The 14,608-nt window shown below is 36.4% G+C and overlaps 1 protein-coding gene across 1 annotated transcript; it reads left to right on the plus strand.

Annotated features, from left to right (window-relative positions):
• Nucleotides 1-13,730: 13,730 nt before the first annotated feature.
• On the plus strand, nt 13,731-14,261 carry LOC140806694 (uncharacterized). Its single transcript, XM_073163240.1, has one exon. It carries the CDS (start codon nt 13,731-13,733, stop codon nt 14,259-14,261), a length of 531 nt encoding a protein of 176 aa, XP_073019341.1.
• The last annotated feature ends 347 nt before the right edge of the window (nt 14,262-14,608 follow it).

The following is a 14,608-nucleotide window of genomic DNA, read 5'->3' on the forward strand; positions in this document are numbered from 1 at the left end:
TCATCGCGTTGTTCCACAAATTGATTGATCGGAAGAGTTCCCTGTTCAACTGTTTGATCCACCACTTTAGGTTCAGGTGTTTGAAATATGTTTCGATTGATGTTAACTTATTCTTCGCTATCATCCTCCAAGCTGATTTTTGTTAAGCACTCGGTCAGCTCAACTAGATCAGTTGGCTTATCAGTTAGAGTATATTCATCAAATAGAACATGAATTGATTCTTCTACATTTAAAGTACACTTATTGAACACTCTGTGAGCTTCGCTGACTGATGAATATCCTAGAAAAATTCCTTCATTGGATTTAGCATCAAATGCTGTTAAATGATTTTTTCCATTGTTATGAACAAAGCATTGGGAACCAAATATTTTGAAATAAGATACCACACTTTTCTTTCCATGTCAGATCTCATATGGTTTTTTAAAATGATTTTATTAATCATTGATCTGTTCTGAGTATATCATGCAGTGTTTACATCTTCTGCCCTGTGGGGACCCGGACGCTAATCATCTTCTTAATCATCTTTGGATTTAATTATCAATTAAGATAAACAGGGTCTAAAAGTTTTTCTTTTTCAAATATGAGTGCGGAAGGTAATGGAATCAATCTATTATACAATCAGTATAACAATACAATCTTGTACAACAATTATTCAAACTAGTCTAAGGTTCAACTACTAATTTCAAGTATTAAACCAGGTCTATATCCAAGTCCGTGATCACCACTCTAAACTCGTCTTCTCTCATCATCTTCTTGACCCTGATCCTGCCCCACCTGTTGTCATGCACACATACAAACAAGACAACAGCCGGATAACTCCGGTGAGAATAAATCTCAGTATAAACAATGTATACATGCAATTAACTGAATTAACATAAAAGCATGCATTATATCTTTGCACATGTATCTAAAATCAAACAACATGTATCAATATTAATCTGTAAATAAAACATGAATCGTAATCTACGAAACATAAATCAATACAGGTCTGTAAATTAAATCTAGTCTCAATATCTAAGACTCGACTCATCTCTCATTCTAATCTACGGACTTGGCCCTCGCTGTATCAAATATCTATGATAAGAGCTACTCTACTCATAATCACATCGATACGACCAAACGTCCGGTGTCTTGGAGTATCTACCAAGACTATGCCTAGTCTGACAATGTGCAATGGGTCAGTGACGTCTCTGTCATAGTCTGGCCCCTCTGTCAGTGACTCTTATTCAATAGCTCTCTTCTTTCAACTTAATATCTCAGTAGAATAAACATAATCATTACAACATAAAGGTATAAAAACTATACCATACAAGTATGTGGTTTAGGGAAACTCGAGTAGAATCTAACTCAAGTTGATCTCCCAATAAACATCAATTTAAACCTTTCTCTTCGCGATCTGATGACGACGAAGTCTTGTATCTCAATCTGTCCATATCCAAATCTGATAATAACAATTATATAAATACCATATCAGTATATAACTCAATTCGAGACCTGTTCTGATCAATACTCAAATCGGTATATAATCTGATCCATATCTGAACAAGGTACAATCTAATTCATATCAATGATATCACGATACAATCGAAATCATTACTGAATCTGATCAATCTAAATCAATACTGAATCTAATCAATATTAATCTACTGATGTTTCGACTGCATAACAATAAAATCTGAATAACTCTGTCAATCTCAACATCACAAATATAATACTAGAACTCATAATCAATACCCTTACAATTCATAATCTGAATAATAACACAACTCTGATATCTAATCTCAACTAAATCAACTCTGAAATTCATAACAATTTCATAAACAGTCTGTTCTTTAATCTGACTTCAATTATACCATATCTACGGTAGCAGAAACATCATATCTGATTCATATTCAATTCTGACAATATCATAAGTTCAAATCTTGTCTAAACGTAATAAAACTTACGTCCGGTTGTAGCCTACGTCGATAGGAACTCAATACTGAAATTGGATTCAAAATCAGACGAACGGATCGTTCACAATCTCCAAATCTTCCCTCAATTTCTTTTTTTCCTTTCTCGTTTCCCTTTTTCTTTCTTGCTGAGGGAGGATTGGCTGATATTTATATATATATATATATATATATAAATATATATATATATATATATATATATATATACATATATATATATATATATACACATCCATCTCGTGCATGCAAGGCAAGTGGCATCGTGTATATTCTGCACGTTGCGCGCATATGCGCGCACAAAGTCGCGCATATGCGCCAGTTATAAAAACTAGCATTTTGTCTTCTCGCATATGCGCCAATCATTCTGCCAAACCCGCGCATGTGCGGCATTTATGTCGTGCATATGCGCCGATCATTCTGGACGGGTCGCGCATATGCGCGCCTTATCTCGCGCATGTGCGCGATGCTACTGGATGTTCCGCGCATGTGCGCGCATGCAAGTCGCGCATGATGCGCGCATCGCGCATGTGCGCCACTCCTACTCTTCACATAAAATGTGAATTCTTTTCTGGCTCTCCCAATCTGATCTGTTCCGCTTATAATCATATCAATTATCATCCACGATTATAATAATCATTTCCAAATCTTTTCAGATTAACCGGATTAATTTCTCGGGCCTTACATGCCCAAAAAGATTTTAGAAATACAAGAATCAGCAAGCATTGTTCTAGCTGCTTCTTTAAGAGTTCAATTTATTCTTTATCTACAACAATTTGCTGAGGTGTTATTGCAGCTGATAACTCGTGTTTGATTCCAGAATTTTCTAAAAATAGAGAATGATTTTGATTGAAAAATTCAGTCCCTCGATCAGACCTTAGTATGTCAATCCCAACTGATGTTTCATTTTAAAGTCTTCTGAAAAGTTTAATCAGTTGTGCAGCAGTTTGGTCTTTTGATTTGAGAAAAATAACCCGTGTAAATCTTGAAAAATCATCAACAATCAGTAGGGTTTATTTCATTTCTCTTAAACTCATGACTGGCATAGGATCAAACAGATCCATATGCATCAGTTCTAAGCGTCTGGAGGAAGATTTACTTCTCGTGTTTTCAAAAGAAGATCTTTCTTATTTACCAAACTGAAATGCTGAACATATTTTATCTTTTGAACATACAATCTTAGGCAAACCAGTTACAAGATAATGACTAATTAGATAAGCGATGGATTTGAAATTCAAGTGGTTCAACCTTTTATATCATAACAAGTTCTTGGATGAATTAGAAGCTACAAAAAAACTGGTTCATTAGGTTGATCGGTGCAACTTACTTTGTAGGTATTACCACACCGATTTCCTATCATGATGATATTATCAGTTGAGTTCCTAACTGTGCAGGTGTGCTTGTTGAACTTAACTGAAAAACTATTATCACACAATTAACTGATGATAATCATATTATATTTTAAATTATCAACAAGTATAACATCATCAAGAATAATGTTACCATGGATAAGCTTACCCGTCTCCAAAACTGTTTTTTGGACCAGAATATTTGACCAGTTGGGATAACAAATCAGGATCCCCTGTCATGTGTCTTGAGAATCCGCTGTCCAGGTACCAGATTGAATCTTTAGTTTAATGTACCTGTCACCTGCAGTCACACACAATGAATAATTTCGGTACTCACGTCTATTTGGGTCCTAAAACGAGTAATCCTTTAGGAACCCGGACTTGGACCAGTCTATATGACTTTCCAGTTGCTATATTCCATATAGTTTTTATCGGTTTTTGTGTTCTTGATGAGTTGTGTGCGGATGAGACATTATGCATTTTAGCCTTGTTCACTTGGTTGTTCATCTGATATCTTTTTTGAAAAGGATTACGATTATAATAAGCATTCCTAGTGTAAGTTCCAAAATCAAGACGACGTAATCCAACTACATGCAAATCTAGGAAATAGGAATAAATAGAAAATTAAATTGTTTTAGTTACTTAAATTAATTATATGTGATATGTTTATATGATTTTTTAGTAGTTTTCTACTTGAATGCATTAAAACATAATTTTAAAGGTTATTCGAGTTGTGATTAAGGAACGGAGACCGATGGCTGAAAAATGGAAAATAATTTTATTAAATAATTGTTTTTAATTATTTAAAATAAGGTTGATGAATTTTATTATTTTGAAAATAAGGATTTTTTAGTGATTTTATACGGCGGGACGTAATTTTTATCGGTATTCGATTTTCAACAAAAATACGGACATTTGACAGCCCTGCTAATAATTTCACAAACTTTCTTAAAAGAAATAATTTTTAAATTCAAAATTGGGCTTGTTAGGCCTATTATACTATACTAATGGGCTTAAGCTTGTACACTTATTATATAACAAAATTTAAAGCCCCAAAACCCTACTCTTTATTGATAATTATGCATGCCCCTTACCCTAATTCATTCACAAGACTCCTAAACACCCTAAACCAAACGGCACACTCCAAAAAACAAGAGGAAAGCTTCGAAAAAATTCCAAGGAAATTCACCCAAGGTTGCTCGTCGCCGTTCTTCGTAATCGTCAACGTTTATTCGAGCGTTAAATACGCCAAGGCACGCCATATTCTTTCCTTTACTCATCATCACACCATAATATGTATTTAATTATGTTTTGCATGAAAAACAAGTTACACTTCTTAGTATTTTCGTTTATGCTTCCATATGTCAAAAAACTCATGAATTGTTGCATCAAAACATGGTTTATACTCACATGAAGGGGCTTCCATGATTAGAAATTGTTATTGGTTGCTATTACATGCATTAAAGAGTCCTAGGATGCACTTAATATGCTGAACACGAAGAAGAATAAAGCTGGAACGAAATTTCTTGTGTTTGATCAAACTTCGATTTAAGGGGAACCATGGTGCATGGCTCGGCTTAGGTGCAACCAGGGTGGGGCAGGGACATGGTTGGGTCAGGAGAGGGGTCCTAGCCACCCTAGGGATCGTGCACAGCAGCTGGGGAGGAGTCCATGCAAGCTAGGTGTTGGGTGCAATAATTGTCCTTGCTTGGTAGAGCGATCGAACCATGGTGCTTGTGCTGCTGTGCGGTTTAAAAGATTTGAGTTGCACCATTACCACTAGCTATAGCTTTTGGTAAAGCGGTAAGCACTCGGTCCTACAATTGGTATCAGAGCCAAGGTCATGGGTTCGATTCTCATTGATTGCAAGGAGTGCAATTATTGGGAGGGAGATTGTTGGGTGCAATAATTGTCCTTGCTTGGTAGAGCGATCGAACCATAGTACTTGTGCTGCTGTGCGGTTTAAAAGATTTGAGTTGCACCATTACCACTAGCTATAGCTTTTGGTAAAGCGGTAAGCACTCGGTCCTACACTAGGACTCTCCCTGAAGCCTCACGAGTTCAGCTGCTGCGCATGGAGGGTTGGCTCGGCCAGGGGGCTTAGGGCTGGCCTAGGCTATGTCTCTAGTGCATGTACAAGGCTCGGCCGCAACATGATTCTATTAAGGGTGGCTTCGGTTTGGGCTAGGCTCGAGTCCTATGGGTCCAGTGGGTTCATGAGGGTCTAGGGGAGGTTTGATTCAAAGATGGCTCAGGGTGGTTCAGGCTTGGCTTGAGGGTTTTTGGCTTAGGGTTCGGCTTTTGTGTTAAATTTCTAAGGGTTTTAATGGGGTTCACGTGAGTCGAATCATGGTTCACGATGGTAAATTAAATATAAAAAGTCTATGGTTTAAGTTTGAAAATTTTATATTAAAGTGTGATTTAATTTGGGATTAAAAGGCATTATTAAGTGATAATTAAAGAATAAATTAAAGTCATCGATTTAAGCGAAATAAAAATACGAACAAATTAATGTAAGCTTAAATAATTATTCGGGATGGTGTAGAGTCAATGAAATTAAGAAAATTTCAAAATCGTTAAATTTTATGTCTAGGGTAAAACAGTAATTTGACATAGTAAGCATCGTGGCAGTGTCCTAAATGCTGCTTTATATGTTTATATGATTATTTTGCATGTTTATGGAACTCTATGATGAATGATAACGTTAAAAAGTTATGTTGCATACTTGGTTTAAAAGAAAAACGTTGTATTCATGTTTAATTTTTATAAATTATGAAAATACTAAATGTTGAAGGAAGTGAAGTAATTGTGACAAATACAATGATATGATGATATGTTAATACGTGGGCCAATGCTCAGTTGACGGGTGAGAGTGTCGCTAATGTCCCCGCCGCCCAGTACTGTGGTTACATGTAGATGGATCCATCACTCCAATACGAATACGAAAGTCAAAATTAACGATCTGAATTAAATGAAAGGAAAATGGAATACTTATATGAATATGATGAACATGTGAATATGTGATATGAAATTGTTTATGCATAATTATGAAAACGTTATTTTACGTAAAAGTATTTTCACTGTTGCATATGTTCTGTATACGTATTACTTGTTATCAAGATTATGGTTTGCTGACACTTTAGACTCACAAGGTGTGATTGGTGCATGTGAATATGATAATAATGATAATGGAGGTCTTGATGGTTGATCTGACATGACTGAAGATGCACATAACTCGAGGACCAGTGCTTGTTTTCCGCACTAGAGTTATGATTATACATCATGATTTTTAGGATTATGTGAAAGATATTTTTATTACTTTGATTATAATTTTGAGTGGTTTTTGAGAGGTTGTTAGTTTTAGCAATTTTGCTAAGTTAGGATTAAACAACCTCGACTTTTTTTTAAAATAAACATAACTCGAAAATAATAATTTAAGATACTTAAAATTTTCATAACCATAATAAATTAAAATTTAAAATCTCAAGTGCATAAAATAAATCTCTAAATCGTCAACTAACAAAAAATCCTACGTCGACGATTAAAAGATCAACTAACATAAAAATTAAAGCATAAAAATATCTCTAATAAAATCATTAATAATAATCTTTAAATTTTATATCTAACAAGCTAGTGGGGAAACATAAAGGTCTCACGGGAGTGTACTACTGCACTTGATCCACTCAATCGTTAGTGTCTCCCATATATCATCAAATCCTGCATCATACAAACCTAGTGAGTCTAATGGCTCAACACGTTCTAAACATGAATAATAAATTATACATATAAATTCACGTGCATTTAAAAATCATAATTTGACTTAAAATAATCTTTTGAACGTAAATGAACCATTTAAAATCATTTAAGCATAACTAAATCATTTAAAAATATTTTAACCATAAATCATTTTAATCGTAAATCATTTAATCTTTTATAATTTTGGGTGGAGTTTGATCCTTGAAAGTGACTAGCATTTATCCTTTGGTCGACTGCAGTCTTAGCTTCACATGGTCTATAGGGAAGGGCACTAGGCTCCAAGTGTAAAATTACCGTTTTGCCCCTAAATGTAAAAATTCTCGATTTTATCTTTTTCATACTTTTAATGACATGGGTTCATTCCAAATAATTATTTATGATTAAATATAATTTTGCATAATTTAATTCGGCTTAATTCGAGATTTTCAATTAATTCTTTAATTAATTATTCGAGAGGCGATTAAATCCCTGATAAATTCAAAATTAATTATATTTTTTCTTCCAAACTTTAAACATGACCTTTTTATTACATATACTACCCTTGCGAGCCATGAACCACACCCGTTGACCCATGGTTCCAATTTAAGTTCATTAATTCTTGAAATTGACCCTTAGGTGAACAACCCGAGCCATCTTCTTTTTTACTTGAGCCATGGTCGAGCCAACTCGAGTCAAACCCGAGCCAACCCATGTAGGAACCCTACTGACCAAGCCCAGCCCATAGAACCAAACCCTAGATCGCTGAAACACTCCTACACAGAAGACCCTTGCTGCGCATGCACCCTTCCTTTCTAGCCTACTACTATTAGCTAATTAGGACATTTCCAGCCGAGCCACCACCAAGCCCACCTGACCCTAACCAACCTTGGACCACTCCTAGACCCTACCATGCCCAGCCCAGAGCCCTGACCTCAAGCACGAAGCCCTGCACCTTGACACAGAGCTGTACGCATGGTTGCCACTCATGCTACAAGATTCCTAGCCACCCTAGGACTCCTCTAACCACTTAACCAGCAATCAAATTTGACCCTCACCGACCCTGAACCATGCCCAGAGCCAACCAAGCCCAGCCCAGGCCCTTGAACCCAAGCAGCGGACCACCTGAAATATACAGCAGCCTGCGCGTCACCCTTGCGTGCGTGGGTTTCCTTCGCTTGGCTCTTGCTCGAGCCACCACGATCCCTGTCCCTTCCTACCCCTCTCTGAACCATCCTATGGTACCAACCAGACCAGCTAGCCCAGCCCTCTCTCAAGCTTCCCTCTTAAAGCTCTCGTCCAAACCAGATCACCCTACGGGAAGAGTCCTATCAAACGAGGACTATTCCCAACCATGCCGCACGAGTCCTAGCCTTTCTAGGACCATTCCTAGAACCTAACCACATCCAAACAAACCCTACTCAAGTCTTGGTTGAGCCCCTTCGCCTCATGCACCCTAGCCGAGCCATAGAACCAAGTGTAAACCAAACCATCCCTCGGCCCTCTTCTGATTTTCTCACAGTTTTCCAGCCTTGTTTTACCTTTAATCTTATCATGTTTTAACCATAATTCATTCATATAACAACCTACATTGGTAGCGTACTCATTGGATTCAAAACTTTTTTCATACAAGCGTAAAAACATCGTATTTTTGAAAATAAATGTTCCACCGTAAAAGTATTCAAACACCTATTTTTCATGCATAAACAATTAAATCATGCATAATATGAATTGTATGATTTTTAAAAGGGTTTAGAAAACGTGCATTTGCGTTTTTAACGCTCGAATACTTGCTCGTCGGCGAGGAAGGACGAGTGGCCGACGAAGACTCCTAGCTTTTCTTTCCTTGTACAAAATTATTGTGTGTGTGTGCTATGAGATTTTGGCTGATAGCAGTTTGAATAATGGTGTTTTGAAAGACCTTGGTAACATATTTATAATTTAATTAACAAGCTAATGAGTTTTAGTTTTGGGATTGCAAGCTTAAGGACAATTGGTCCTACTTTAAATAATTAACTTGGGTCCAATAACAATTATTTAATTAAAACAAATTTTTTTTATAGAATTAGTTTCTCAAAAATAATATTTTTGATCTTTTAAAACTTCTTGTTTGCCCAAAACTAGCTTCCCGGGAAAAATCGAGTTCGACTCGTAAAATAATTTGAACTCTAACATTTTTAGAAAAATTAAATCATTTTAATCATATTAGGAAGCCTTGTCATTATTTAATGAAAAATACATATTCTTGTCGTGCTTGTCCACGGTCTCCTTTCCCCTGCCTATTATCGAATATTAGGGTAAAATCCTTCAATTTCATGAAATCATGTCATATTATCATTTAATCATGCAATCATATTATTAATCATGTAATAAATATCATGCAAGCATTTAAAATCAATTAAATAAAACAATAAATAATTTGCATGCATGTGGTTTACGTAGGTTTGTTTTTTTTTTTTTTCCGGACGTTATATAGGATATGCAAACGATTGACGTTTTTATGTTTTAAACTATTTCCTTGGAATTTCAAATATAGATGGTTGTTTTATTTTTATAATGGTGTCAAAAATATCATATGAGTAGTAAACATTTCAGTTGGTATCAGAGCAGTGTTCCTGTAAGGGTTGTGCCACCATCAGTGTTGGGAAGCTCAGTCGTAAAGCCTCAAATTTTTAAGTTTATATGCTTTATATGATTTGTATAATTACATGAATTATATGTTTACATCACATGTTTATACTAGCTTTTTGAGAATATATGTTTATATGCTTAAATTGCTAAAATGAATTAGGATACATTTTATGATTAGAAAACTAAGATTAAATGCATGTTGGTTACCTTAGAATTTGGAAAACGTTCAAATATAATGCCTCCTAGACACGCACCTTGTAATGCCCTAGATTTTATATCATGTTAAGCGGAAATTATTGAATTTAAATGGATATAATTATAGACGGGCTATTACGGGACCAGATTGGCTAAATCATATGAAGGGTACATTTTTGGACAGAACTATTGGCGCCCAAGCGGTAGGAAATGACCGCCCGAGCGCCAATGTTCAATAAGGACATGTTGCGGGCAGAAGAAGTAGCGCCCGGGCGGTAGTTTGTGACCGCCCGATCGCCAATGGGTGATCCGAAGGGCTTGGACAGAGAGTGCCGTGCTCGAGCGGTGAATTACCACCGCCCGAGCGCCGACTGAAATTCATAAAAAATAGGCACGTATCAATAACCGAGCAACTTGATATATATATATATATATATATGTATATATATATATATATATATACGTATATCTTGCTATATTCTTTAAAAACCAGCAGAAGGAATCGAGAAAAGGTTTCTGTGAAAGAGTGAAAAATCCTTACGCCTTTTGTGAGAAATCCGTCCGTCCAAATTGTAATCTGACTTCAGTACTGTAATCCTATCGACGTAGGCTACAACTGGACGTAAGTTTTGCTACGTTTTGACATGCTTTGAAATTATGTTATTAGCAGAATTGAATGGAATTCATATATGATGTTCTTGACATGTTAGACATCATAGAATCGAAGTCAGATTTAGAAACGGACTGATTATGGAATTGTTATGATTTTCTGATTATATTGAGTTGGAATCGGACAGATTTAGATTATGAAAGAGTTACAAACTATATCGGATATAAGTTATGATTTGTAATTGATGTCTGTTGATATGGTAGTGACGGGGATACCGAAATTGTTCCGTTATGCCGTGATTTGAATTAAATCCAGATTAGTCAGATTCAGTGTTGAATTGAGAATGAAATATTGATATTAAGATTCTCGATATGTCGTTTCAGATTTACAGAGACAGTCTTGAGTTTAGAACTGATATTGCTACAGACCGAGACTACAAACGGAAGGTATAAGTCAATGTGTATTGGGAGATCGACTTGAGTCAGTTTAGACTTGAGTTTCCCTAATCACATACTTTACTTTATTGCATTGATACTGCATTGATTTGATTGATGTACTTGTTCTCTTGATTTATAGATAGCAGGTATTAGAAGAGTAATCTTATGACAGAAGTGCCTGATAGTGGTGGGATCGCCATGGGCACATTGCACGATGTCATGAGATAGTATATTGGCGATAGTGCCATAGTCTGTCACCGGATAATTGGCTATCGATGTGAATAGAATTATAGCTCCTTCTATTACTGGTGATCGGTACCGTATCGATGTGGATAGAATTATAACTTTTTCTATTATTGATGATCGATGTCATATCGATGTGGATAGAATCAGAGTTTTCTTCTATTACTGGTGATCGATACTATACCGATGTGGATAGAATCAGAGCTTCTTCTATTACTGGTGATCGATACTATATCGACGTGGATAGAACTGGAGTCTTTTCTATTACTGTTATTTGATATGGAATGCCAATGTCTGGAAATCGGGATCCCTAGGCTAGGATTGAGTCTAGTCTGAGTCGTGGAGTCACGAGCTTTGTCGACAGTTTGATATGGATTATGTTTCAGCTTTTGATACATATTGTTGTTACCTGTTACATGCTTTATATTTGTTTTTATGATTGCATGTTTCGTTGATTTATACTGGGATTATATTCTCACCGGAATTATCCGGGTGTTGTCTTGTTTGTATGTGTACATGACAACAGGTGGGACAGGATCAGGGTCCAGGAGATGAGGAGAGATCGTGATAGAGTGGAGACTTCGGACTTGGATGTATATAGGGTTTCGACACTTGATATTTAGATGTTGAACCTTAGTTTCACTTATTTGTAGACGGTACAGGACTTCTACTTTATTTTATACTGAGTTGTATATCAGTTTGATTTCACTACGTTCCGCATTTTAAAAAGAAAAAATTTTTAGACCCTGTTTTATAATTGATTAATTAGTCCCAATGATGATTAAGAACTTGATTAGTGTCCGGGTCCCCACACACCTAGTATTGATAGGCATACTGAGACTACCGAGGATCGTCATTTTAATGCACCCATGCCTCCTAATGGGGATGCTTCTACTCGTGCATTTGAGGATATGGCTCGTTTCTTTGAGCATCACTTACAGCAGGCTCCTAGGCCATATCATGATATTTATGATCAGTTCCAGAGGCTAGGGCCGACGGAATTTTCTGGCACAACAGACATGTTTGCTCCGGAGGTATGGATTCGAGCAGTTGAGGTGCATTTTCGCTATTTGAACATGGGGGATACTGATCGTGTGAGGTGTGCTACTTAAATGTTTAGGGATGACGCTTCTTTATGGTGGGAAGGAGATGAGCATGGTATTATTCTTGCTACACTTGAATTATTGCTGATGTGCAAGGGCAATTGAAGAGGGAATTTATGACTCTCTGTCAGGGAGACTTCTGTTGTTGAATTTGTGAGGAAATTTGATAGGTGTTGCCACTTTGTACCCTTATTGCAAGGGATGCTGTGGAGAAGCTTAGACACTTCATGGATGGTCTATGACCTACCATACGACACGACGTGATGATGATGCGTTCCTTGGATTATCCTGCTGCTACTTATGCATTTCAATCTAAGAAATCTTTAAAGGACATTGACTTTGAGATTCAGCGCAAGAGACAACAACACCCAAAATTATTCTCAGCCAAATAAAAAACCATACACGGGACCTCCTAGACCTCAAGGGCCACCAAAACCCCAAGGTCAAGTAAAGAATCCAGGATCACCAAAGCCACCACAATCTGGAGCACCGAAACATGTAGAGGGACCATCATGCAAGGAGTACAATCGCCTACTTTATGGATAGTGCGTGTGGGGAACTACTAAGTGCTTCATATGCAAGAAATAAGGGCACAAGGCTGCTGATTGCCCAAAGTAGAGAGCATCTATTGTGGGGCGAGCTTATGTTATGCATGCCGAGGAGGCTGAAGAGGAGGCAGAGATGACCCTTATCACCGGTAACCTAGTTATTTAACGTTTTTATATTGTTTTTATTGCATGAAATGTTAAATTTCTTATTAGGATTTCTTTGGGAATAAGGATAACCTAGTGGAAATTAGGTTGTATGATCTACCTTAGATAAAATTAAGGAATGATTTTAGAAATCATAGAAATTGGTATTGATTTTTGTGCCTTAATTTATGTGAAGGATATAATAATTCCAAATAAAAGTTTCATGACAAAAAATTGAGAAGCATCAAAATCAAGGTCATAATAACAAGTTTTAAAATTTTTGGGGGTCTAATATGCAATTTCCGAAATTTTGGGTCAATTATACTAATTCTCAAAAATATAAGAACCAAAATGCAAAAAATTTGAAAATATGAGGACCGAAATGTAATTACCCGAAATCTAAGGGCTATATTATAATTTTTGAATTTTTAAGGACTAAAATACAATTTCCGAAAAGTTCAGGGATCGAACTGCAATTATCGAATACTTAAGGACAAAAATTGTAAATTCTGAAATTTTGAAGGGTCAAATGGAAATTGATCAAAAAATTAAGGGGGGAAATTTCGAATTTTCCTAGGAACAATAGGATCCAATCAATCTTCTTCATGAAATTTTGGGAAATAAATGGTACAAATTCCTTAAGCTTCGACACAAAGAATCTAAAACGTTTTCGCCAAAGGGAGGATATTCATTCTAGGTGTAACAACCTATGCACTGCTAGATTCAGGAGCTACACACTCTTTCATATTTGATACTTTCGTTAAATGATTGAATATTATTTCTGAGGATATGGGTGACCAAATGATCACGACTAGTATTGTGAAGAATCTGGAGCTTCGTTTATTTAAAGATGTGGTTCGGACAGATCTTATTGTACCCTCTATGCCTAAATTTGAAATCATACTCGGTATGGATTGGTTATCAATTAATGGAGCTTCGATAGATTTTCTTCAGAGATCAGTTTCTATTCGACCGCCTAGTGGGAAATCTTTTGTCTTTGAGGCGGCGAGGAACAAACAAATGCCACACATTATCTCTTGTATGTGTGCAAGGAAGCTTATTAAAAGAGGATGTCAAGCTTTTATAGCATGTTTCACTATAGCACATGCTCCTAGCAGTAAGAAGTTAAAGGATGTTGATGTTGTCAGAGACTTTCCTAGTGTCTTTCCCGACGACATTTCTAGCATTCCACCCAACCGTGACGTGAAATTTTCTATTGAGTTGATGCCAGGCACAACACCTATTCCTAAAGCACCTTATCCTCTAGCGCCCGCTGAAATGAAAGAATTAAAAGATCTAATACAAGTATTGCTAGATTAAGGTTTTATTCGCCCTAGTTACTCCCCGTGGGGCGCACCGCTATTATTTGTGAAGAATAAGGATGGTAGTATGCGATTCTGTATTGACTATTGAGAGCTGAATAGAGTCATTGTCAAGAACAAATATCCTCTACGAAGAATTGAAGATTTATTTGATTATTTGCAAGGAGCATCGATATTCTCGAAGAAAGATCTTCGTTCTGGATACCATCAGTTGAAAGTGAAAGAGGTGGATGTTCATAAGACATCGTTAAGAACACGTTATGGACATTTTGAATTTATGGTGATGACATTCGGTCTGACCAATGTGCTAGCGATCTTCATGGATCTCATGAATCATGTATTTCA

This window comes from Primulina eburnea, chromosome 12, assembly GCF_022965805.1.
Source record: "Primulina eburnea isolate SZY01 chromosome 12, ASM2296580v1, whole genome shotgun sequence".
Lineage (NCBI taxonomy): Eukaryota > Viridiplantae > Streptophyta > Magnoliopsida > Lamiales > Gesneriaceae > Primulina > Primulina eburnea.

What these genes read in the sequence shown, in the direction of transcription:
- LOC140806694 (XM_073163240.1), top strand. Translation starts at nt 13,731, where the DNA reads ATGGGTGACCAAATGATCACGACTAGTATTGTGAAGAATCTGGAGCTT.